The sequence below is a fragment of the Podarcis melisellensis genome (genome assembly GCF_964234715.1).
Source record: "Podarcis melisellensis genome assembly, chromosome: 7".
Lineage (NCBI taxonomy): Eukaryota > Metazoa > Chordata > Lepidosauria > Squamata > Lacertidae > Podarcis > Podarcis melisellensis.
The window spans coordinates 13618548-13646040 of record NC_138539.1 but is presented as its reverse complement, the minus strand read 5'-3'; the positions used below and the strand labels follow the sequence as shown (position 1 = coordinate 13646040).

General features: G+C 45.9%; 1 protein-coding gene across 23 annotated transcripts in view; it reads right to left on the bottom strand.

The window, feature by feature from the left end:
• The window catches only part of MTSS1 (MTSS I-BAR domain containing 1), a 152428-nt gene that overhangs the window by 112389 nt on the left and 12546 nt on the right, over nt 1-27493 (bottom strand). For all 23 annotated transcript variants that reach the window (XM_081918775.1, XM_081918781.1, XM_081918760.1 and 20 more), the window contains exons 2-3: nt 18485-18546; nt 11592-11665 (exon numbers count right to left, since the gene is read on the bottom strand). In XM_081918775.1, the coding sequence (XP_081774901.1) occupies nt 11592-11665; nt 18485-18546 (136 nt within the window). The remainder of the gene's footprint in view (nt 1-11591; nt 11666-18484; nt 18547-27493) is intronic.

Genomic DNA, 27493 nt, shown 5'->3' with positions numbered 1-27493 from the left:
CAAACCAAAGGATATATCAAGAATCTGTGCTGAAGTGACCCATTTTGCTTTATTACACAAAATCTGAACCAACAGGGCAAAAAAATAAAAATAATATTATTATTTTGAACATTAAAAAAATGAATTAAGACTCCACTGTGCTTCTTTTTGTTGTGCCCTTTGCTGCCTTTCAATACTAAATCTCTGCAGGTTGCCTCAACATGCCGCCTTCGGCCTCACGGAATTGTGGGCTCAGGGATTTTACTTCCCCTCTAAAACAATGCTGAATGTACAGTCCTGCATCCTTGTTCAACACAACAACAAAACTGATGCAGGGTGCAAGAAAGAGAGGAGGGAAAAGAAGAATGCCTGGAGATGTGATTGTGAAGAAGATGGGATGATTTTCTGCCAAAAGCAAATCAAAGCTGCCTCTCTCTCTCTCTCTCTCTCTCTCTCTCTCTCTCTCTCTCTCACACACACACACACACACAAATTCAGCGGATAAAATTAGAAAGATGCCTACGGTGAATGGGAAAACGAATACAAAGGCACACATTCAGTGCATTATTAAATTTTTAAAAGGTGCTGATAAAGGAGGAGGAAAGCAACAATGGGAAGAGAACAGAGCAGGTATTCTATTGAGACCCAACTGCAGAGCTTTTTTTGCCTGCAAATCTCCCGCAGGTAGGAGGAGATGCTAAATTCAATTTCAGATAGTAGAGGGGCAACGAAGGAGGAGGCGGCAATGGCGGTTGTGCTTCCTGTTTCACACCACATCACTTAATGTCCAAAACAACTCCTAAGCACCCAATGTGGTCAGCAGAAGCCACAGCAAGTCTCTCCCCCCCCAACAGAATCCTCCCACCCAGCCCGTTCCCCACCAAGCTACCTTTGTGTCTTTCCCCACTATTTCTCAATATTACTTCCCTCTAAATTGCTACTGCTTCCACTTGGGATGTGCTCCCCTTACCAATCTGCTACCCTGATCATCTTCCCAAGTCGTTGTCCCCCTGCAAATACTCCTACTCCCCTGGTTTTGTTCACCTCCCAAGCTCCTTTTCCTGCATGCTGCCCCCTCGAACAGCTTGAGAGTCCCATAATACTCCCAATCTTGAAATGACACCCTACTCCAGGCATAGGCAAACTCCGGCCCTCCAGATGTTTGGGACTACAATTCCCATCATCCCTGACCACCGGTCCTGTTAGCTAGGGGTGATAGAAATTGTAGTCCCAAACATCTGGAAGGCCGGAGTTTGCCTATGCCTGCCCTACTCTAACCAAAAGCCCTCCAGATGTCATTGGATTCACCAGCCAGCAAGCCCAACCGTCAGACATGATGGGTATTGTGGTCTAACAACATGTGGAGGGCACTGCATTGGGGAAGGATGTTGTAGGACCAATTCCGGGGTGCCTACTATACTCTCCCCTAAGACTTTTTCATTCCTCTTCTCCCCCACGCCTTGTGGGAAATGAAGTAACTCAGAACAAATATTGATTGACGCCTATCAATAAATAGCAGACGACGTGTGTCTTTGGAAACGGTTGCTACCCAGTGCGTCAGATTCGTGAAAAGTAAACCCTCTGATGTTTTGGTTCCTCCACTGCCGTTGCCATAGCATCCATTACCTGGCTTCTAACAGGAAAAAATAATCAACACTGAAAATAGGCTTGAGGATGCCCTGCTTTCTAACAAGAAAAAGCTCTGATGATAAAGATTTCACCATTACAGTCTCCCCTCACCCCATCTTCTAAAATGAAAAGAGTAAATGTTTGAAATAGGTAGCAATTTCGTACTTTCAAAAAAGTCGAATCTAACACCCCCCCCCCTTTGAACGTCCATTTTCATCCATTGATACAGCTAGTTTTATGGAACCAGGAAATTAGCCTAGCTGAGAAGCCTTAGAAACAGTCAACGAAGGCAGCCATGTAATCTGCCCATGGAAAGGTTCTGGAAGCTTTAGGGCCTTCACCAGACACCAAAAAAGCAATTACCTAATGCAATTACCACGTATTGGGTGCAAGCAGAAAGTGACAACCATTTTCAATTCTTCACACATTCTACTCCAAATGAGAGAAGCTTGAGCCCAAACACTAGACACCATCCCGGAAAATGCACTGCAATAACAGTGACCTTTTTTGAGCCGTTGCGATCAAGGACCTCTACCCCGGATAATACATTACATCAGCTGTGGGGAACCTCCAACCCGGGGGCTTAATTGGGCTGTTTTCCCCAAGCCGCATCCATTTGCCCTTTGCCAGATGTGCCAACCAGCTGATCACTGGTGGTAAGGCATCTGACCCCATCACCATATGCATGTACGGCTAGATGAACCAATGGTCTCACCTGGCTCAAGGCAGGTTCCTCTATATGAGTTTCAGACTAGCGCATTCCCACAACAAATTCATCTGACTTCCTCTTTCCCGTAATCTGAACACAGAACTTCAGTTTCCTGAGAAACATAATAACCCCTTTCCACAAAATGTATGTACAAGACATAGGCAAAAGACAACCATGCGCAGCCTACATACAGTATTTTACAAGGCCCATGCACCACGGCAGCCATGTTGGTTGCCATAGCAATTCTATCCATCAAGCTAGAAATACCTCCACGGAAAAAGGACTCCACAGAAGCAGTAATTGGAACTGTATTAATTCCCATTGGAACTATATTAATTCTTAAGCAAAACACAACACAACACAAGCATCATTGAGAAAGTATAGGCCTGTGCCTTTGTCAGTTGCCTCTTCCCACACTAATTATGTTTAATACACACAACACTGCCATCTCTTAGCCACGAAGATATAAATATACCAGAATTCAGTTTCTCAGTTTTCCCTGAGAGTCTCGGTTTAAAATAAAACGCCCCAGTTTCCTTCCATTCTTAAGCATTCTCCGCTCTGTAGAGAATTCTAATTTAAAAGGGAATAAGCAAACACGGCTGTAAAAACACCACCACAAAATGAAACTGGGGGAGAGGATTGACAAACCGCAAAAGCAGGCTGCAGGTTATAAGCAACTCAGCTCTGGATTAAACAGCAACACCCCAGAATACTAACAATTCCTCCCACTTCAGCGATATGCATTTTTAAAATCTATTTCAGTATTCCAGTTATTAGTAAGCAGTCACACAGGAGATGCATGACACCATGACACAGGAGTGACTACGAGAACTATAACTGTCATAGGGCTAAGCGTAGGAGACTTTCCCGGTTGCCAAGTTGGTCAATCCTGATCAAAGGCTTCACCTTGGTCTTGTAGGGATAGGCAACTGAAGCCCAGAGACTCAGCCCAGCCCTAAAGATTCACCTGCCACCTCATACCCATCCAATTTATTATGGGCCTCAAGTACTCGCTTGGACAAATTGTTTTTTCCCGAGGCAGAAAAGGGCTGCAGCTAAGGTTCTTACCCCACAATTCTCAGGTGCTCAATTGCCATACGACAGGGCAAGCCATGTTCCATGGCTCTTCCATGGTCACTCTTTGTAAGGGCATAACATAAGGGCATAACTTTGTGAGGTCCAACATCCCGATTCCCCGCAATTATAAGAAGCCCATATGCAAGGCATGAGTGCAATAGTTCTTCGTTTCCACAGGATTCAGAAGCATACTGTATCCTGGCAGTGATACAGAGTTTGGCCTTCAAATGCATGCAGAAGAGAGAACACTGAAGAACATTTCTGGACCAAGCCAGTGGCCCACCTAGTCTGGCATCCTATTCCTACAGTGGCCAACCAGCCATGCTGGAAACTCAGATATACAGTATAAGCTAGGTGCCAAAAGCTCCTTAAACCAAGGTTGCAGTTGCCAAAATGGAATGTCTAGTTGCCATTTTTGAGCAAGACTGAAGTCTTATTTTACAAATGATGGGCTGGCTTTGATTGATTCGCAGTTTAACATCTGGTTAGTTCAGATGATGATCTTGACCTAGGTTAAGAACTTTAAGAACTTAAACAAGATCCATGAATAGTCCACATATATATTGGCCTATTACGACCTCTTTTTCTTAATGGCCACTGCTCCTGCACAGAAAAAGCCATTTGGTTCCAGAACATCATTCTGATTGTGCAGATAAAATATAACTGATAAAATTTTAACAGGATGGGGTATTAAATCTGTGAAAACAGTCAAGATCCAGTGGTTCTCAGGCATGCACCATCAGATGGTGGAGGTGTCAGGCACCATCCTGGTGCCCAGGACATCTTCACTTGGTTGTTAATTTCAAACGATGCCAACCAGATGCCTGTGGGAAGCCTGCAAGAGAGACATGAGCTCAACAACAATTGTCTCCTCCTGTGGTTTCCAGCAACTGGTCTTCAGAGGCACAGAATGCAGCCACCGTGACTAGTACCAATTGATAGTCCTCCTCCTCTGATCCTCTTTGAAAGCCAATGAAGTTGATGGCAATCACTGCATCTTGTTTACATCTCCTGGGCCTTTGACCTATGCCTGGTTCAAAGCCTGACATCTGCTAAAGCAGGCATGTCTAAAGTCTGTTTCAGGGGCCTAATTTGGCCCCTGTGGCAGTTTATTTCCTGGTGTAAAATCCCAAGAAAAACCTCAACTTCAATCCCAAGAAAAGGTTGACAACTTTGGCTGGCCCTTTGGTCGGCCTTCACGGCCCTTCACTTCATTAAATCTGGCCCTCTTTGAAAAAAGTTTGGACACCACTGTGCTAAAGGATTCAAGGGTGGTTGTAGGCAAGAAGAAGGGGAGCTTCTTGCAGGGCCTGGCAACAAGAAGGAAGCCCACTTACTCATCGCCTGGTGACTGCCAACCCAGGCATTGTGCTTTGTGATTCACTGTGTGATTAAGGCCCATTCTAACTGTATGCTTATCAATCAGCGGCACACATATAAAAAGGAAAGGGGGGGATTTAAAGACCTACTTCAATAGAAAAGAGGAAATGGAAAAAAAAATCAAAAGACTAAAGGGGGTGTTGAAAGGTTCGTTAACAATTGTACTTTGAAGATCAATTGTTTGCTCCAGGGTAAGCAGCAGCTCTCAAATTATATTTCTATATATCTCCTAAATTTAGATACCTGAAAATGCAAGAAAGAAGGGGGAGAGGAAGCATAAAGAAGAGGCAATGCTATTTAATACTCTTCTCAGGCTCCCCTATGAATGTTTAATGCAGTCCGTTGAAAGAACGCCAACTTTATCTCAGGAGCTCCCAAACAATGAGTCAACATGATATCTCTCCCCTTTATTTGGAGGGGAGGGAAGACAATTTTATCAGGTCTTCTTAAATTCAGTGGTACAGGACCCCCTTTAAGACAATGAGGAATCAGAATGCAGTACACATGGAAGCAAAGCATTGCAACAACCGCAGGGGATTAAGCATCAACACCTCCTGCATGCAGCCCTTCTTTAAAAGAGATGTGCAAAACATTTTTGAAAAAATAAAAATTACATACATTTCTTACCCACCCCTTCATCCTAGGCTCTCAAGGCAAGGGTACAACCATTCAATGCAATAAAACAGCATTGCAATTAAGCCATCAAAACGCATTCCATATTCACCTTCTACTTTCTCTGCAGGGGTGACTAGTTCTTATAACATCATTCCAACCAAAGTGTGTGAGTCTTCTTGAGCTACTAACAAAAAGCATGCAACGGTGGGGCTAGACCCACTTGTGGAAGGATGGTACTAACATGTCCTGTCGGCGCAAGGTTTGCCATCCCACTTCGCTACGTGTGCCCCATATCTCCCCAAAATCTACTCCAGAGGTTTGAGATTTAGGGGGCGTGCGAGGGGAGAATGTTCTACTGCACAAGCAGAGAACCTTGCGCTGGAAGGACAACTGTCTCAGCACTGGGTGGGATTCTACCCAACAATTCCATCATTTCTTATTTTAAAGACAAACAATGCCTTTCAGGTAATGATGTAAGAACAAGGCCAGCATATAGGGCAGATGGGGGAATGCAAGGCGCACAAAGCAAAATGCAACCTCGCTACTGCTCTATTTTAAAGATGCTTAATGTGGTTTTAATTGAAGATTGCATTATGTTTAATGAGGAGGATCGCTGAATTTTTATGACGACTCGTACAGCACCTTGAAGGTGCAACTGTGTTCTAAAAGGCAGTCAATAAATCAAGAAATAAATCACAGAATCACTGGATTGTAGAACTGGGAGGGATAAAATCTTCCAAACACTCATAATTTCACAAAGCTGTAGCTGATATACGCACACAAAGCAAGTCACATGTTGACCAAGGAACTCAACAGGCTTCTGTTTATCTAAGACAGTCTCTGTCTTGGTTAAATGTTGAAGCGGCAACAAGATAAAGCTTATAATTCCTGTTGAATAGGAGCATTCTGCTTCATACTAATACTGAATGTACTTTCAAGAGGGCATGAGGGAAAGGCAAGAGTAGACAAAGGCCACAGGACACTGAAAGTAAATCTATAGCTTTCCATTTAGGCGTGTTACCTTTTTAATAATACAGTATGTGTACATGGAAGTATTATACACGAAGCAGTTTTCTTCCTGCAAAGTGAGCACTGATAAAAAGGAGGCTGACGAGGGTTGCTGCGGACTGACAGGGATAAAATGCTTCCCTCAGCTAGAATGGCCAGGCCTTAAAATAGATTGCAAACTTCCCGTAAATAATAATGCTGCGAGGCAGCATTCAGCTTTAAAAAACATTTTAACCAGGCAGTTTTCCATTAGGTTTGTTAAAAATTATTTAAAAAGAAAGCCCCCTCCCTTCCTTTTCTGCAATTAGGCACACGAGTCAGCATTTTGCGTTGTGCTACGAAACAAGACACTTTTTAACACAGCCGTACATGCGCACACACCTGCACATTTCCTCTTCCCCGCTGGAAGGGCCACAGAAGAGTGGTAAGGTATCCGCTCTGCTTGAAGATGGTCCCCAATATCTCCTGCTAGAGAAGATCCCATCTAAAATCTTGGTAGAGCCGCTGCCAGTCTGTGCAGGTAATACTGACCCAAATGGACTAGAGGTTTCACTCTGTATAAGGCGGCTTCCTAGGCTCCTATGATACACTTGCTGGACCATTGCATTTTCCTTTGAGATGCCATGCAAGAATGGGAAGGGAGGCGCATAGGAGCAACGCATAGGTTAAGGTGGCACGTTACTACACGCATGCAAAGCATGCAACCTGGGGAATAGCCCTGCCTCAAGGCAGGTGTACGTGCTGGGTAAATTGGGAGTCAGTTTGAAGTAAAAGCAGCATGTGGCTTATGTCCACTCAGGGCATCCTCATCACCTTAGCGCTATTGCAACCTCATGCTAAGAACCGCTTCAGGGAAGCAATTTGCACCCAGCAAGACACCAATGTGCAGAGAATCACCGAGCCCAGCTACTTTCATGGAGGGATGGTGTATATTCCTAGAAGGTAGTCACTTCCGATAGGAACTCTCAGCGTGTGCATGTGAAGCAATCCTTTCTGAGTAAGAGATTCACCAGAGACATTCCACAGACACACACTAACAGCCGGAGCTCAGAGCTATCAGGAGGCATTATTCAAAGTTATGGTTCCACTGAGATGTGAAGTAGTTAAAAGTGTACACTCAATTCTCCCAGAGGCTTAAGTTTGGCCAAAATTGAGTTCACGCTTCCAGAATTAATGCTAAATACATTCTTTCCGGTAAATGAGTCGCCATAGGCACTAGAGGGCCGTGAAAATTTGTGTCCCAGGCTTTATAGCCGCGTCTGCCTATGTCAAGCATCCCCAAACTCAGCCCTCCAGATGTTTTGGGACTACAACTCCCATCATCCCTAGCTAACAGGACCAGTGGTCAGCGATGATGGGAATTGTAGTCCCATAGCATCTGGAGGGCCGAGTTTGGGGATGCCTGACCTTTCTACTATCAACTTAAACCAAAGTAGTTGGCAGATTTGGGGGTTTTTCCAGCTACTCCCCTATACACCAGAGTGCTTCTCCACAAATATCAACCAGCTTAGTACAAGGGAAACCAATATGGTGCCCTGCAGATGTTGTAGGCTACAATTAGCATTGAACCCTTGGCCATGCTGGATGGGGTTCGTGAGATTCATAGTTTGAAACATCTGGAAGGTGCTGCGCTGGCTGCCCTTGAGCTAGCGTATTGGAGAGAAAGTATTCTAAACTAGCTGCTTTTCAGATGAGCTACTCTTCCACAAGTAGAAAGTTATTTATTTTGTGTGTTGGAAAACATTCCAATATGGAATCCTTTCACCTGCAGCACACACAAACGCGCGCACACAAACCCCCATCCGCATCACACAATTCTGCTGCACGTGAACATTGGCTGTGCGATACTACATGCTTTTAAAATAGCAGTTCTCCTCATCAACGCTACAACCGAACAGCTGGCTCAACCATTAGAGCAGTATTAAATAACTCGGCTCTTAATTAATTGCTCTATTTTTACCCAGCGTTCGCTAGACTTTGAAAGCAAGTCGCAGCGCCAAATGGGGCCTTTTCAGATCACAAGAAGGGCGTATTTCACCCATTTTGTACAGAGGCTGAATGAAGGCCTAATTCAAGGATTCTCGCCCCTCTTCCTCCCCCGCAGGTGTTAAGTTTATTCCGAGAACAACACAGCAGCAAAGGCTGCTTCTTAGAAACCAGTATTTTGAAGACGACAATAAACCAGACGCTTTGCATTTTGAGGGTTTGCCCAGAATATGCTGTTGTATTCTGTTTTAGGAGTGTGCCTGGACTCCCTTCCCCAGTCTGGTTTGTTTGGGGGCAGTGTAGGGGGTGGAGAGAGAGAGAGAGAGAGAGAGAGAGAGAGAGAGAGAGAGAGAGAGAGAGAGAGAGATGCCTGCCAAATCTCTAAAGGGCACCTTTTGGCAAGAGGGCATCTTACAAGTTAAGGTGGGGAAACAGGTAATGTACAAGAAAGTCTAAAGCAGGCATAGACAAACTTGGCCCTCCATATGCTATGGGACTACAACTCCCATCATCCCTGACCACTGGCCCTGTTAGCTGGGGATGATGGGAGTTGTAGTCCCAAAACATCTGGAAAGCTGAGTTTGCCTATGCCTGGACCAAAGCCACCAGCTTTGGAATACATGCACTAAAATTTGTTGGGATTACTCTGTAGCAAAGCAAAGCACCAAAATACTGTCCAGCATATATTGTTCCCAAACGCAAGCAGAAAAGTACAAAGTGTCAGGCCACGATTGCGAACCTGAGGCATGATTTGGCAACCACTGCTTTAATCACCATGAAATGCCTTTGGACATTGCAACGTCCCTTTCCCACATCTGGAGGAATGGCACTACACCACCACCCACAGCTCTAAGACAGGGGTTGTTAACCCGCAGCGTTCCAGATGTTGTTGGATCAGTCCCAGCCAGAATGGGAAATGGTCAGGGATGATGGGAGTTGTAGTCCAATAACATCTGGAAGGGCCCTACTCCTTGAGGTATTGTGGTGGACGAAATAAATTTATTTTTTACACACTTTTGCTGCCACAGCCACACATGCCACTTAGTTAGGAATATTAGAATAGCCGAAAGTTGCGTTGCCAATAGTTATGCATGGCTCACACATACATTTTTTTAAGACGTGTAACGCAGGGGATGCTGAATCTATAGTTTTCCCCTGAGTGGCCTTCTGTAGCACTGCTCCAGGCACCCCAAATGGGGGATATTACCAAAAGGAGTACGACAAGGCTGTATTTTGTCTCCCTGCTTATTTAACTTATATGCAGAATTCATCATGCAAAAGGCTGGGCTGGATGAATCCCTAGCCGGAATTAAGATTGCCAGAAGAAATATCAACAACCTCAGATATGCAGATGACACAACCTTGATGGCAGAAAGTGAGGAGGAATTAAAGAACCTTTTAATGAGGGTGAAAGAGGAGAGCGCAAAATATGGTCTGAAGCTCAACATTAAAAAAAACTAAGATCATGGCCACTGGTCCCATCACCTCCTGGCAAATAGAAGGGGAAGAAATGGAGGCAGTGAGAGATTTTACTTTCTTGGGCTCCATGATCACTGCAGATGGTGACAGCAGCCACGAAATTAAAAGACGCCTGCTTCTTGGGAGAAGGGCAATGACAGGCCTAGACAGCATCTTGAGAAGTAGAGACATCACCTTGCCAACCAAGGTTCGTATACTTAAAGCTATGGTTTTCCCAGTAGTGATGTATGGAAGTGAGAGCTGGACCATAAAGAAGGCTGATCGCCGAAGAATTGATGCTTTTGAATTATGGTGCTGGAGGAGACTCTTGAGAGTCCCATGGACTGCAAAAAGATCAAACCTCTCCATTCTTAAGGAAATCAGCCCTGAGTGCTCACTGGAAGGACAGATCGTGAAGCTGAGGCTCCAGTACTTTGGCCACCTCATGAGAAGACTCCCTGGAAAAGACCCTGATGTTGGGAAAGATGGAGGGCACAAGGAGAAGGGGGCGACAGAGGACAAGATGGTTGGATAGTGTTTTTGAGGTTACCAGCATGAGTTTGACCGAACTGTGGGAGGCAGTGGAAGACAGAGGTGCCTGGCATTCTCTGGTCCATGGGGTCACGAAGAGTCGGACACGACTAAACGACTAAACAACAACACCTACCCACTGAAAAGCAGGAAACAAGACACTGGCGTAATCAAATGATGATGAAAATCCACGCAGCACTGCAGGAGGTTGAACTAGACCTTTCGAATAGGAGAATCAGAGTTGGAAAAGACCGTGAGGGCCATCTACGCCTACCTACCCCCTGCAATGCAGGGATATCTTTTGCCCAATGTGGTGCTCGAACCCATGACCTTGTGATTAAGAGTCTCTTCCTGGGCTATCAATTCCATGATTCTGACAGAGCCAAGATATATTCCTCTGGAGCAAATTAAGAATACATACACAGCAGAAGCCTCACAGTGTAAGTAAAGGATGCAAACTGGAAAGGAAAGGTCCCTGGAAGACCGTCACCTTTTGCCAAACTATACAGAATTGGCTTCGGCTTCCAAGTGTGAGACTGCCAAAAACACCAGGCTTCTAAGAAGCCGCTCCTCTACGGTGAGTAAGTAATTAGCTCTGGGCACAAAAGTATTTGTAAACTGGAAACAGTATTTTACTCCTTCTTTCAGGTGGTCGTGAGCAGCATAGCTGAGTAAAATGAACCGCAGACTTACCTCGCAAAGCTGCAAAACACATTTGCATTCTGCTCTCATAACACGCTCCAATGTATTTCAGTAAATCCACCTTTTTTATATTAAAAAAAATCCAACCCATCCTTTTCATTTTGGACTGAGATACCGTTCAGATGGCGAAATACAGCAGTGTGCCTGTTATTTACACCAGTCAAATTTCAATGACAGGTTTCTGGCTTTTCGGCTTTTTTCCAAGCCGTCTATTAATTTTATTTATTTATTATTTCTGCTCATGTAGTACATATTCACACTTTCGAGGGAACGGGGGACTATTTCAAAGATGTCTAACAGATTTGGCTGTTGGCAGGGTTTCAAAGAGAGAGTGAGAGAGAGAGACTGGGAGAGCCTGCTAATGTTAAAATCACATAATATTTTGCTCAACAGAATAAAATGCAACTCAGCCTTCGCCAAACTTCCTTCGACAACCTGGCGCCCGCCAGCCATAGCCGAAAACATTTGGAGGGCATCAGGTTAGCAAAGGCTGTTAAGAGAAACATCTGCTTACCACGGGTGTTGGTCGCCATGTCGGCCACTTTCTGAAAGGCATCTAAGAACGCCGCCGCTGCTACCACCGTTGTCCTAAAATACAAGGCAGATAATGTGACGTTAGAAACCGAGAGACACAGCTTATTTAGAACTCTGCGTACCAAGAAGGAAAATGCATTAGCATTGCAAACAACAACAACCTCCTCATTTGAGCTCCTATGAAATACAAAAAGGACTCTCACAGCTTTATTTTTACAGTGGTACCTCTGGTTGCGAATAGGATCCATTCCGGAGGCCCGTTTGCAACATGGAAAGCCCGCAACTTGAAGCGCCGTATCTGCGCAGGTGCGCAGCGTGATTTGGCGCTTGTGAGCATGCGCAAAGTGCGATTTAGCACTACTGCGCATGCGCGAGCAGCGGAACCCGGAAGTAACCTTTTCCGGTACTTCCAGGTCACCACGGGACGCAACCTGAAAAAAAACATAACATGAGGTATGACTGTACCCTAAATCACTTTCTTGCTTTTGGATGGCACCACAGAAAACTTGCTTTTCTCCTATTTTCTTACAGAGTTGACTTGAACAACAACAACAAAAAGACAGGTGGTGCTTCTAAAGGAGAGAGGGAGGACCTCTAAAGCTTATAATCTGTTGCTGAACTACATCTCCTATTCATCCCAGCCAGCACAGCCAATGGGCAGGGATGATGGGATATGTAGTTCATCTGGAAAGCCAGCCTCTCATCATCCCTGAACACCGGCCATCTTGTCAGGAGCTGGTAGAGAGTTCGGAGTCCAAGAAGAGATCTGGAGGGCTACAGGTTCAACGTTTCCGCTCTGAAGAATGAAGGAAGGTAAATAATTATTCCGATATGCAGTGAAGAACTATTATCAACAGCATCCTCCGCACACATTAGTTTTTTGGGGGTGCACATCTAAGAAGAGCAGCACCTAAAATCGTGGCATGAATGCAAGAATCATGTGAGTTTCGCAGCGACATCAGCCCAACTTCCAGCCAAGTCTACACTTGAATAAAAAAACTCATGTAGAGTATGAGGCAGTCGTTGGACAGAAGAGAAAAGGAAGAACACAGAATTACAAATCCAAGCAATTACTGGATTTGAGTGGCATGTTTGACAACTAAACCATATTTCATCATGTTTGAATGTGTGCTTTAATACACAGAGGGAGAGAAACAATTCTCAAGCTTTTAAACAGTGCAGGGAAGGGGTTACTGTAAACGATATTTGGAGCCGCAGATAGCCAACCTGTGCCCTCCAGATGTTGTGAGATTCCAACTCCCATCAGTCAGCATGGTGCTGGTGCTGGGAACTGTAATTCAACATCGTGCAGGACAGATCCCGAAGCCGAGGCTCCAATACTTTGGCCACCTCATGAGAAGAGAAGGCTCTCTGGAAAAGACCCTGATGTTGGGAAAGATGGAGGGCACATGGAGAAGGGGATGACAGAGGACGAGATGGTTGGACAGTGTTCTCGAAGCTACCAGCATGAGTCTGACCAAACTGCGGGAGGCAGTGGAAGACAGGAGTGCCTGGCGTGCTCAGGTCCATGGGGTCACGAAGAGTCGGACACGACTAAACGATTAAACAACAACAACAACAAATCGTGCAGGAGGCACCAAAATGGCTAGGCATTGCTTTAAGCTGTACCCTGAAGACTCAACGCAATCCTCTCCCAATGCTGTTGGTTCATAAATTCCTGACCTAAAGGCGAATTTACTATGCTATCTCCAGCACCTGCTTCTCGGCCACCTATGGATGTTTGAGGTGCAAAGTTATGGAGCAAGTTTCTGTCTCTTAAAAGAGAAAGGAAGGCTATTGACACTACTGCTCCCAGAAATAAATGGTCAGTCTAGCAAAGCTGGGAAAAACAGCCTTTGAGGATAAGGCTTAGACCTCGTAGATCTCTTCTGAGGATAAAAAGAACGAGCAAGAGTGCTGTGCATTAAGAAATATAACAACAGGAAAGGGCAGCATTCTGACCAGACTCCTGCACAATGGGCCCAATACTTGTTTGATCAATGCTGGCTTATCTCTCAAACTACAGGTGAAGCAAAATGTACGCAAAAGCTCACTAGTCTCATGTCAGGCAAACCAGCGGCACAGACAGGGAGCAGACCAGCCCTTCAGGAGCTTATGAGCCTGGCACAAATCCCTGGCAGGGACAGATCTGTTTGCTCACACTGCAGAGCGACTTCAGGTAAAGGGACCCCTGACCATTAGGTCCAGTCGTGACCGACTCTGGGGTTGCGGCGCTCATCTCGCTTTATTGGCCAAGGGAACCGGCATGACTAAGCTGCTTCTGGTGAACCAGAGTAGTGCATGGAAACGCCGTTTACCTTCCCGCCGGAGCGGTACCTATTTATCTACTTGCACTTTGATGTGCTTTTGAACTGCTAGGTTGGCAGGAGCAGGGACCGAGCAACGGGAGCTCACCCCGTCACGGGCATTCGAACCGCCGACCTTCTGATCGGCAAGTCCTAGGCTCTGTGGTTTAACCCACAGCGCCACCCGCGTCCCTATAGAGCGGCTTCAGGTATTCTAAAGCTTATAGGGCCTCCACTTTACATTTAGAGTATCCCAGGAGGTGGCCCTACCATGGGGCAAGGGGCAACAGCTGCTTCATGCAGGTGAATCTGGGCGCATCAACATGGAAGGCCAAAGCATTCTAGCCCATGCAATGCCACCTGCCAGGTCGTTCTCCAATGCAAGCCTTCAATGGCGCTTGCACTGGGAAACTTCCTGCTTTATTGCACTCATGTTAATTTGCAGGAGGAGGGGGGTACGAGAGATGTGAAGGCCTGTGGGGGAAATATTTTTGAGGGTCTTCCCTCCCTCCATTTTTTCTGTGGATTCCCCACCCCTCCACATCTCTAGAGGGGCACCATTTCGTATTTGGGGAGTAAGAGCACAAATATAGCTTGAGTCCACCCTAGATCACCTGACACTGGACGGCCTGCACAGTTTCTCCATTCCTGCATTTCAGGGGGTTGGACTAGATGACCCTGGGTGTCCCTTCCAACTGTACAATTCTAAGAAGCTGATGTGTGTGTGTTTGCATTCGGAGACCATGTGCATCCCAACAGGGAAAGTCATGCAGGCTTAGTTTTGAATGTTCCAACTCAAAAATGGAAGGGGGGAGAGAGTTCAGCTGGACTTCCTCTCCTCCCTGCTTTTTCTAAAAAAACAGCAAGTCGTATCAGTGGTTCCTCTGACCAAAAAAACATGATCAGCAGTATCACACGAGGATGAATCTGTTGCTGGGCTGGACCATTTCAAAATCCAGGTAAGGTAACCCTCAAAAACAGGCTTCCTCAACCTCAGCCCTCCAGATGTTTTGAGACTACAATTCCCATCATCCCTGACCACCGGTCCTGCTAGCTAGGGATCATGGGAGTTGTAGGCCAAAAAAACATCTGGAGGGCCTAGGTTGAGGAAGCCTGCTCAAAAATATGACCCCCTCATTATTTATATTCATAACTAGACTGGGGAGAATGTTCTAGCCTGACATGATAGTTCAACGCACAGGGACAACAGCTGGAGGAGCATTCAAACAGCCACACACACCCATCACTTTCAGTCTTAAGATGTACAGATTCATCACAGAAGTCTGAGGTTGATGTAGCTTGGCCAAGCATTCCTTCCACACAGAACTCCCAGGAAGCTGCCTTGGCTTGCAAACACAATGGCCTTTTTATTCCCTTTTCGAAGCAGGCATCCAGTAGCAGCAGCTCCCCAGATTCTTACTCTCAGCAAGAAACAAAATGTAAATCCGAGCTTCCTAAATATAGCCGGCACTTCATGAATAAGTAGGTCTTAAGGACCCTGCTCACCTCAAAAACTTGTGCTGAAGTGCTTCCTTCTCTGAATTAATTGCATATTCAGATTTAAATTTTAAAAAGGAATCTGGGACATGACTTTGGGGAGAAACTAAAAACAAGGGCACAGCAGCAGGAGAGAAATGAACTGAACACACAGGTTCAAAATGAAGAATTCTTCAAGATGGAACCTGTCTGTGGCGGGCAACCCCATGCTTGCCAACATCAGTTAATGGTGTAGAGGCCTTGACATCTGCAATGGAGAATCAACCTGCAGGAGGGAAGGTCTTCTCTATCCAGTTTTCTGTGGCAATTTCTTCCGCACGTATGCACACACAATTTCCCCCCAGAGCTTGCAAACACATCCCGGAATCCCACCCTAAAGACAAAACGCAGCCAAGGAGAGGTGTTGCAAAAGGGAAAGCAGCAGGGGCGACGACCAAGGGTTAAGCGCCTCCTGCCCTGCCTGCTGTTTCTCCCCTGTAAAAACACCCCCTCCCTCCTTCCAAAATCACTTTGCGCAGCAGAGAATCGCAGGGATGAAAAATATCTTATTTACTACTAAAAGCAAAGTTACAGACTCAGACCACCAGCACTCCTGGGCACTAAACAGCCACATAGAAAGGTTAAGATGCACAGCGTTTCATAGGTCAGCTGAAGACTTTTAAGACGCACATAAAATCCCCCTCCCTTTGCAGCCACTGGAGAATCAAGAAATCGTTAGCCAAGATCTGCTGTAGGGAAAATGGTTCACAGCAAGAGAGAATGCCAAGCAAGTTGCTCTCGTGGGGAAGGTTTTCATCCACTGTTCACGGCACACTGCCGAAGAAACAAGGGTATGAAAGGACAGAGTGCAGCTCAGCTCCAAGGAAACTGCAGCCCTCTCCCCATCTTCTCCTCCAGCAGCTGATCAATAGTATAGGTATGAACCCTTACAGAGCTGGGAGCCCTTAACAAAGGGAAAGAGAGAAGAATGAATGTCAACGCTATCCTTCTGCTTCAAGAAAGGCTAAGTGAGATGTGTGGAATGGAGTCAGTTAACCAAACACCCTCTAGATCAGTGTTTCCCAACCTTGTGCCTCCAGCTGTTTTTGAACTACAATTCCCATCATCCCTGACCACTGGTCTTGCTAGCTAGGGATGATGGGAGTTGTAGGCCAAAAACATCTGGAGGCACAAGGTTGGGAAACACTGCTAGATTTAGCATGTTCATTTCTGGTTATTTAGGCATTATCAACAACCGCGAAGCAGAAAACAAGATCAACCAGATTGTTATTCACTTGTTAAATAAACAGAATTCGGCCGAATCTTAGGCTAACCGCACTCCCAACTTTGCAGAGACATGGGCAAGTAGAAAGTCCATCTCCTGAGTAATTTTATTGTCAAAGATAAACTGTCCAATCTAAGCTTCCTGTATCAAACAAGAATAGAACAGAACTCTGTTTCTCCCTATGGAAACTTCAACAAATTTGCATGTAAATAAGGACAGCTTTACTAAACCTGAACTGCTGCACCAACCTGCAAACAGAATGTGAGGACCATTTTGCAGGGTCTCCGCAAAACGCTTTCAATTTCCTCTCTTCCAAGCAAGCTATGGAGAAAATGTCTAGATGAGGATTTGCAAAAAAAAAAAAAATATCATATCCAGATCAAAAATGCAAAATCCAGATCCAGGGTAGGGCCTGAAGCAAAGCCACTGGAGGAAGGAAGTGCATCCTGAAGGCACAACCAGAGGAATATACTACTCACTTTTAGTACCTGCCAGTAACTAGAGTTTGAAATGTCTGCTTGACATTCCCTCCAAATTATACTAACAGACAATGGGAGGACTGAGTTTCTGAAAAGACCACACCCAGATGACATCTGTATTGCGGAGAGCATTTGCTGTGGCAAAGGGAGGGCTATGCACAGCGACTCTAGAATACTGAAAAGAATCTAACAAGAGCTATGTGCACATTGCAGACTTCACACTGGTTCTCTGGACACAATAGTTTGCAAATCATAAAGCTAGCCATGGGAATGGATGTTACTTCCCCATTTATGATCTCCGGCGAATTCTCCTTTCACTTTGCCTTTGCCCATGGTTCAAAATTGTACATCAGGGCTGGGGAAGCCGTGGTCCTACAAATGTTGCTGGGACTCCAACTCCCATCTTCCCAGACCATTGGCCATGCCGGTTGGGGCTGGTGGGAGTTGGAGTCCAACACCCACTGGAGAGCCACAGGTTCCTCTCTCTTGTGCACAATATTTACCATGGTTAACACAAACTTCCCGAGTAAATATTGCTTCCTTATTTACATCAAACCAAGGGTTCAAATTTTCATTCATGCGGGAGACATTGTCCACAGCGCTGAAGGTTTGATTCCAAACTATGGAACGAGACAAGGGGAATTTGCTCTGCAAATGGGGAGGAGACCATATAACACCGGTCTTGAAAGAACTACACTGGCTCCCAGTACGTTTCCGAGCACAATTCAAAGTGGTGGTGCTGACCTTTAAAGCCCTAAACGGCCTTGGTCCTGTATACCTAAAAGGAGCGTCTCCACCTCCATAGTTCTGCCCGGACACCGAGGTCCAGCTCCAAGGACCTTCTGGCGGTTCCCTCGCTGCGAGAAGCCAAGTTACAGGGAACCAGGCAGAGGGCCTTCTCGGTAGTGGCACCCACCCTGTGGAACGCCCTCCCACCAGATGTCAAAGAGAAAAATAACTACCAAACTTTTAGAAGACATCTGAAGGCAGCCCTGTTTAGGGATGCTTTTAATATTTAATAGGTTATTGTAATTTAGTGTTTTATTGGAAGCCGCCCAGAGTGGCTGGGGAAACCCAGCCAGATGGGTGGGGTATAAATAATAAATTATTATTATTATTATTATTATTATTATTATTATTATTATTATTATTATTAAGGGGGAAAGGAGTGTGTGTTCTGGGAGATGTCTCCAGATTTGCAAACTATCATTTGCAGAGAGCCAGCAAAGCATCTGCGCTCCAAGTCCAAGCTTATTTGAAGTGCAGACATTTTAGTGGATTAAAGGAGCAACTCTGACAGAAAGAGAGGAACGAGGGTTTAGCTTACCTAAGCTGAGACTGCAACTTCCCAGCTTTGTTTATGAAATCTTCCCAAACCGGATAGCTTCCCTGGAAGAGAGAAAACAAAAATGCAGAATGAAATACCTTGAAGTTGATCAGATTTTTTTAGAGCTTTGTAAAAAGCTAACTGGGTGTGGCAAAAGCTACAAGCTCAGCCACACTCTTAACCATGCATTTATTTAAAACATTTATACCCTGCTCCTCCCCGCAAAAACTCAATGCAGCTGTCAACAAGGGAAAGCACAGAGGTGCAATGAAAACAAAGTGCCATTGGCCATTTGGCATCAGACAGGAACCCCAGCGAGCTCTTCAGAAGTTCTGCAATGTAAATTCCTCAGAGCCCTTGGGAATGGAAGGCAGGGGAGAGTAAACCAACAGCCCCATGCTGGTTCTGATTCAAACCTAGGGCTGGTTTGCCAGCTTAGCAATCCTTTAAAAAACGCAAGGTGCTTAGTGAAAACAAGCTCTGTGCTCACACAAAGACTGTAAGGTTCAACTATGGTGATGGCAGTATTCTCAATTCTCGAACCCTTATTGGCATATAGATTCCAGTAAGGTTTGGTATAATAAAATCACTCAGCAAAATTAAGATAGCATTGTGTATTTTCTGCAATCTCCCCTGTAGGACATTCAGTCTCACTAGCATGTATAAGCTAGGTGCCAAGTGGCACCTTAAACCTAGGTTTACAGTCGCCACGACGGAATGTCTATTCGCCAGGGGGTTGGACTAGATGATCCTTGCGGTTCCCTTCCAACACTACAATTCCACAATTCTATGATCCCAACCACATTGCTCAACTGTCGCTTGCTCTTACAACAATTCACTGGTCCCAGCATGCAAGGAGGAGAAACACACAGCGGAAATGGAAATGGAAATGGTATTAACTATGGACTAAGGCAGCCGTACGCCGGCTCCCTCGGCCAATAAAGCGAGATGAGCACCAAGACCCCAGAGTCGGTCACGACTGGACCTAATGGTCAGGGGTCCCTTTACCTTTACTAAGGCGGAGGTTTTTAAACTCCGGTCGCCAACCCTGCACCCAGACATCTCCATGTAGCTGCAACTGCACCCACGCTAGTAGCAAAACGCGCCTGGCGCCTGGCTAATTTCTAACACTGCGCCCTGCGTTGATTCAGGTTGGTGAAACGGGAGATATAAGTCGCCATTGGCGGCCCACATCGCACCAGGTGATGGCAGTTTTTTAAAATAAAAACTTCCAAGCAGCATAAAAAAACTCTTAACTGGCCGGAATGGAAAAATAGCCGATTTCTCAACAACATAAATAACAGTTACTGATTTACAGGAATCATTTCAGCCATGGAATTTTCCACGAGAGAGCTCAAATACATGCAAGGGGCAATACAGTGGTTTCAGTCCATTTGTATAGGCCAAGATTTTCATAACATTGGCTATATAGTTCAGGACAGGGGGGAGATTTTCAGTTGAGGGCCACCTTCCCTCGAGGGTAATTTGTTGAAGGCCGCAGCTATTTCGCTTTATTCATTTCCTTTCTTCCGTCATGGAACCCAAGGCGGCCTACATGAGGTGATTCCCCAGGCCCCCAACCTATCCAGGCCTGCTCAGCCTCAGCTAACCACAGGCCAAGGTTGAAGCCAGTCGAGGGCAGGGCCAGGATCCAAAATTGGCGGGGCCAAAGAAGCCAAGGGCCGCGTAAACTTATGTAGAGGGCCGCACATTGCCCACCGCTGTGGCAGCATCATACACGATTATCCGCTCCCTGCTTAATGAGCAGAGGTATGAACCAGTCTTTGGCACCTTTACGCGAAGGGGCAAATCCACCAGGAAGTCTTCCGTAACTTTGGACGAAATAGAACTGAACTGCAAAAATATATGATGAACGGCTTAGGAACACTACCCTGGCTTCTTGCAAAGCCTGCTAACCATAGCTTCCTGGTTTGGATTGAACAGGAACTAGAGTTACCTGAAGACTTCCTGGTTGGCTAGCTGACTCGCAGAAAGGGAGCCGTGCGTGCACAGGCAAAAGACTCATTCAAATCCCAGCTTGTGAAGCAGAGATGTATCATCGTTCAAATGCTCTCGTGCATGCGCTCAAATGCAGGGCTACTGCCGATGACGTGATCCATCTCGGCTGGGGGAAATCACACTGCCAAACGCAAGGCAACCCAGACTGAGCATTTCATGCAATAATAATTCTTTTTTTTTTTTAATCCCTTTTGCCATCTCTGAGAAAGGCAGAGTAAGAGGCAGGTAGGATTCTCTCTCAGCCTGCCCACCGCTGGGTGCAACACAGGCCCCTGGTACTTTTAAGCTGCTTCGGGAGCCAATATTTTGTAGGAGAGCGAAGTATTAGATACAGTGGACGTTCGAGTTGTGAACGTGATCCGTGTGGGAGGCACACGCGTGGGTCGCGATTCGGCACTTCTGCGCATGCACAAAGTGCAATTTGGTGCTTTGGCACATGTGCCGAAGCCCAGTAGTAACCTGTTCCGGTACTTCCGGGTTCAGTGCGGTGTGGAACCCGAAATCACGCAACCTGAAGCATCTGTAACCCAAGGTATGACTGTACTTTGAAATGTAAAAACAAAACCCGGCTGCTGCTCTGATGATGCGTTACGGTGCAATCGTGTGCGCGGAAGCATGGAGTTGGAAGGGACCGCAAGAATCAACAAGTCCGACCCTATGCAATGCAGGAATCTCAACTAAAGCATCCCTGACAGGTGGCCATCCAACCTCTGCTTCAAACCCCACCCCCCACCCCCTAGGAAGGAGAGCTGACCATCTCTCAAGGGAGTCCGTTCTACAGTTCGAAGAGCTCTCACCATCAGAAAGTGTCTACTCAGATGCAACCCCCATTTCAATTCAACAGGATTTGCTCCCAGGTAAAGAGTGTGTAGGCTAAAGCCTTAGTTCACCTGTTTGAGAAAGAGCATTTTAAGATGGGAGGCTGATACCATGGGTGGGTTTCAACGTAGCACCAAGTCTCTCATTGCGCAAGTATTTCCCATTTATGCAATGGACCACTCTTCCCTTCTCCTCCCGCCATGCACCCCCCGTTTTTAGGGGTTCTCCCAACCCCCTGGAGCAGATTTGCAGAGAGCGTGGGATACGCAGTGTGGGGAAGGAAGCGAGGGGAAATTTGTACTGCGCAAGCCGAGATCTCTGCACTGATGGGGTGCAGCAGCTGAACACTACCCTGTACAGACATGTCAATTTAAGTCGGAATTAAATGTGCTCGTTTTGTCAAGAGCACCCAGACGCTGCTTTCTGGTACTCGCTGTGACTGCACAAACTGCCCCAGCAGCAGAATATTTAATTTAATTTTGGCTAGCTGAAGCTGTGCTTTTGTCACCTTTGCACTAATGAAGTTCACAAACCATTAGTCTACTGGTGAGAATGTCAACTCCAAGTTTGAAAACCGTATGGAAAGGACCCTTAGTACAGTCTTTTACGTAAAGAAAGAGGCCTGTATGGGATTATCAACCAGTTAATTTGAAAGATTGCCTTACCCAATACAATACAACTTTGGTATGTGGAACTGGCATGGTTTAACACTCATTCTGCACTTAAAAAAATAATAATCTCTCTTTTAGTGTGACAGGCAGCACCCACAATTCAAAACTCCCTGCCACCATTATTATATTTTTATTATTACATTTACTTCACACCTTTCCTCCAAGGAGTGCAAGGTGGAATGGACCTTTTACCACCTCCACGTTTTATCCTCACAAGAACCCTGTGAGGTAGGCTATAGGCCAAGCGATGGTGACTGACTCCAAGGTCAGCCAATGAGCTTCATGACTGAGTGGGGATTTGAACCCTGTTCTTCCAGGTCCTAGTCCGACATTCTAACCACTACACCACACTGCCTCACAGCCTACCGAAACACGCAGAATGCCAAATTGCATTTTTCATCTGGTTTTTTTAAAGCCTTTTTTAGTTTACCTTTTGCTGAATGTTTTTAATACTTGTTTTCCCCTGGGTTTTTTTAGACTAATAATTTTATTGTTTCTTTCTTTTTGTAAACCACTTATAGAGTGCTCTGGGGCAATTTGCATCACTCCACACTTCCCAAGAGACGCCAGCCCGGGGACCTATTAAAACAGACACCATTTTGTCAAAGACCAATCACATTTAGGTGATCGTGAAACTGGTCCAAGAAAGCTCCAGGCTCAGCAAGAGATCTGTCAACTCTTGATGATTTTGCAATGCCAATGAAGTATGCAAGTCGCAAGAGACTTCCCTCCCAGCCTCTACCCCACCTCTTATAACATAGCATCCAAACAAAACAGCAATTCATTTAGTCATCCTCAGATTTCCTGTCTATCTGGTTGCCTTCATTGAACAAAGTTTTTTATGTGCCTCCCTTGCAGATACATATACTCACACAATCACAGGGCCCATACAGAGTTCACAGAATCTTAAAAGCTGGAAGGGACCCCAAGTGTCTTTCACCCCAACCCCTGGCAATGCTGGCATCTCAGCTAAAGCATCCATGACAGATGGCCATCCAACCTCTGCTTAAAAACCTCCAGAGAAGGAGAGTCCACAACCTCCCTTCCACTGTTGAACAGCTCTTACTATCAAGAAGTTCTTCCTGATGTTCAGTTGGAATCTCCTGACTTAGAACTTGGGAGCCATTGGTTCGGGGTCCTAGCCTCTGGAGCGGGAGAAAACAAGCTTGCTCCATCTTCCAAGCGATATTTGAAGATGGCTATCATAACTCCTCTTCTCCAGGTTAAACATACCCAACACCCAACCCAAATAAGACTTGGTTTCCAACCCTTTGGTATCCTTATCTTGGTTGCCTTCCTCTGCACACAAAGCTTTTTAATACCCTTCTTAAATTGTTGGGTCCAGAACTGGACACAGTATTCCAGGTGTGGTCTGACCAAGGCGGAACACAGTGGGACTATTACTCGGGACACTATACTTCTGTTGATGCAGCCTAGAATAGCATTAGCTTTTATTAGCTGCTGTATCGCACTGTGGACTTGTCTTAAGCCTGTGGTCTACTAAGACCCCTCTGTCCCATTGGGCTGTCGACAGAGCATCACACCCTCGCAGCAAAGCTAGCAGGTGGTACACAACTGAAGGAGGAAAGAGACTGAGACTCCACCCTCAGCTGGCTAACTCTCTGCAGCAGCTGCAATATCAACATATTTATATCATCTCAATGAATGTGCATCCTGCAAAACAGCACCATTTATGGCCATGAACCCCCTTTTAAGAAGCGCATGTGGTTCCATTCACACCCATATACACTACAGCATACAAGGTCTTCACTGGCATGCATGTGATCAAATCCAGTGAGTTTATTTTTTGACTTTGCATCTTCCAAGTTCAGCAAGTAACCAAAGGGTACAAGCCTAGATCCTTAAGATCTGGCTGATCAGCAATGCTTCTCTCTGTACCATCCTCACTCTTCGCACATGCCCTTTTGGGACATTCATTTCTTATTCTTCCAGGATTCACTTTCCAGCTGTAATGCCCAAGCGCACTCATCAGATTCGAAGTTCTGCTGCAAAAAACTGAAACTCATGGGCCCATCGCCTGCATAACCTGAATGATGTCCTAAGAAGGAACCTTGACCAGTGACATGTCAGGGTATGCTCCGCTCCAGTGGCCAACAGGATGGTTCACTGAACCAGAGTGACATCTGCTGCACAAACATTTCAGTCGATAAGGGAAAAGGTCAGTTGGCAAGCCAGAGGTCCGCAGCTACGAAGGGCAAACGCCACAGCGTTCCCCTGCCCAATCTGTAGAAAGATCTGCAGCTCTGAGCACACAACCCACAACCCTTGCAAAACACTATGTTCCTTTCTCTTGGATGAGCAGTTCAGTGCGAAAATCGCATCTGCCTTTTCCAGGGAGATAACCAGAGCTGAAAACACACAGAGAGTAATTTGAGAAAGATTCATATCCTAAATTTAAGCTGTATTCTTAATGTTCGGAATAAGTCCCACTGAGCGCAGTTGCTTCTGAGTAAACATGCACAGGGTTGCGTGCCTGAAATAAATTTGAATTTCAGCTCAAGTACAGTGGTACCTCGGGTTACATACACTTCAGGTTACAGACTCCGCTAGCCCAGAAATAGTACCTCGGGTTAAGAACTTTGCTTCAGGATGAGAACAGAAATCTTGCTCTGGTGGCGCGGTGGCAGCAGGAGACCCCATTAGCTAAAGTGGTCTTCAGGCTAAGAACAGTTTCAGGTTAAGAATGGACCACAGGAACGAATTAAGAACTTAAACCGAGGTACCACTGTACCTAGGTTCTGCTGGATGCAAGAGCTATGAGAAAGTCATTTCTGATGCCCCAACCCCAACTATACTCATCAAACACCTGTTTTCAGGAAATCCAAGGTACATCCTTTCCACGTAACCTTGCCAACGGACGGCATAAGCCATGGTCTGAGGGATATACAATGCAGCTACCTTGCTAAGCAAGTGTGTGTTTAGTCAGTGCCTGGGTAAGAAATTGCCTGGTGTATACCACCATGAGTTCCATGCTGGAAGAAAGGTTGGGTGTAAATAAAGATACCACAGCCAACTGGGATAATCTCAGGGAAGAGTGTGTCACCTAAAAATTGTTGTTGTTGTTTAGTCGTTTAGTCGTGTCCGACTCTTCGTGACCCCATGGACCAGAGAACGCCAGGCACCTCTGTCCTCCACTGCCTCCCGCAGTTTGGTCAAACTCATGCTGGTAACCTCGAAAACACTATCCAACCATCTCGTCCTCTGCCGTCCCCTTCTCCTTGTGCCCTCCATCTTTCCCAACATCAGGGTCTTTTCCAGGGAGTCTTCTCTTCTCATGAGGTGGCCAAAGTACTGGAGCCTCAGCTTCACAATCTGTCCTTCCAGTGAGCACTCAGGGTTGATTTCCTTCAATATGGAGAGGTTTGATCTTCTTGCAGTCCATGGGACTCTCAAGAGTCTCCTCCAGCACCATAATTCAAAAGCATCAATTCTTCGGCAATCAGCCTTCTTTATGGTCCAGCTCTCACTTCCATACATCACTACTGGGAAAACCATAGCTTTAACTATACGAACCTTTGTTGGCAAGGTGATGTCTCTACTTCTCAAGATGCTGTCTAGGCCTGTCATTGCCCTTCTCCCAAGAAGCAGGCGTCTTTTAATTTCGTGGCTGCTGTCACCATCTGCAGTGATCATTGAGCCCAAGAAAGTAAAATCTCTCACTACCTACCTAAAAATTACCCCCCCCCCAAAAAAAGAACACAAGGAACTGCGTAAAACTGAGTCAGACCAATGATCTACTTAGCTCAGAAATGACTACTCTGGCAGGGAGAAGCTCTCCAAGGTGTCAGGCAGAGACCCAGCCCAACCTGGAAACACCAGCAATTGAACTTAGGACCTTCTGCATACTAAGTGGGTTGTACACTGGGCTGTAAGGGACGCAGGTGGCGCTGTGCGTTAAACCACAGAGCCAAAGACTTGCTGATCAGAAGGTTGGCGGTTCGAATCCCTGCGACAGGTGAGCTCCCGTTGCTCGGTCCCTGCTCCTGCCAACCTAGCAGTTCGAAAGCACGTCAAAGTGCAAGTAGATAAATAGGTACCGCTCCAGCGGGAAGGCAAACGGCGTTTCCGTGCACTGCTCTGGTTCGCCAGAAGCGGCTTAGTCATGCTGGCCACATGACCCAGAAGCTGTACACCGGCTCCCTCGGCCGATAAATGAGATGAGTGCCGCAACCCCAGAGTCGGCTACGACTGGACCTAATGGTCAGGGGTCCCTTTACGTTTTACACTGGGCTCTGGAGGAACTGCTTGTGACCTTCTTTAAGAATCAAATCTCACATGGAGCCCTCATATGTCCAAGAGAAGACTCTTCAAGTCGTGGGGACAACCACTCAAGTGACCCAAAGTACAGGTTCCAAGTGGCAAGTTGAAGGCAAGATTACGTGCACCAAAATATAGTTGCATTCCCTGTTTTGGTTAACTGGCCATCAGTGAATCGCCAGATGTTCCATTGCAGCCAAGAAAGTCAATAGGCAGGTGTCTGCTTACAGCTTTTAATTCATGGTGGTGTCGTTTGCTAGCAAGGAGTTTGGAGCACAGCAAAGCTCTCCTGTCCCACCAGCCACCTGCTCTAATGGAAGGCGACCATTGAACATGAACACAAAGCAGACATCAGCTGCGATAGCCATGTCCTAGGAATGCCCATGAAGATTCCTTGTTGGCGGCAGGAACCAGGAAGTTCTCTGCGGTGTAATCTGGTTGTCTGCTCCGTGAAGCTCCTGTTGGGATTAGACGGGTCTAGAAAAGGAATTGCTGTGGAAATAACATAAAGAAACAGTCGGAGGTATTTTAAAAACCCGAATACTGCTGTGAGCAAGACACTAATGGTGCAATTCTATACATAATTAACTCAGAAGTAAACCTTGCTGTGTTCAATGCAACTTACACCCCGGTATGTGTGCACAGGACTGTAGCCTAAATAATGGAAAGTCAAGGAAAGCCAACATCCTGGGTGGTTCTAGCAATAAAGTGAATACTTTAAAATGGCTAGACCATTATTTCATTAATATCTGAACACTCAGTTCACTTTTCCAACTGGTCAAATGCCCAAAATGTTTCTATCGTTGTGCAACAGCCAACTTGCAATGAACAGATAGGATTTATATATATATATACACAAGCCTATTCTGCACTGTTGGTTTTATTACTCCAAAGCACCACGTCCTAAGAAATGAGTTGAAGAATGAGTGAACTGAAGAACGCATGTTCTGTATTAAATGGTATTCTGTGCACAATTATATATACACATTTCGTCCTTAAACACTGACTCAGCTGGTAATGTTGTTCCGCGGCGATGCACAAATTTCCTGCTGAGCTACGATGCCACAAAACCTTTCTGCGATACCTGTGGCGTCACGCCTGACTGGAAAGAGGGGAAAGCTTTTAAAACAGCACTGCCCAAACAGGCTCCCGAATGACAATGTGACTTTTCCAAGGCTGTGTCATGCGTGCTCTGGGTTCTCATTGTTGGGTGTGCCAGACC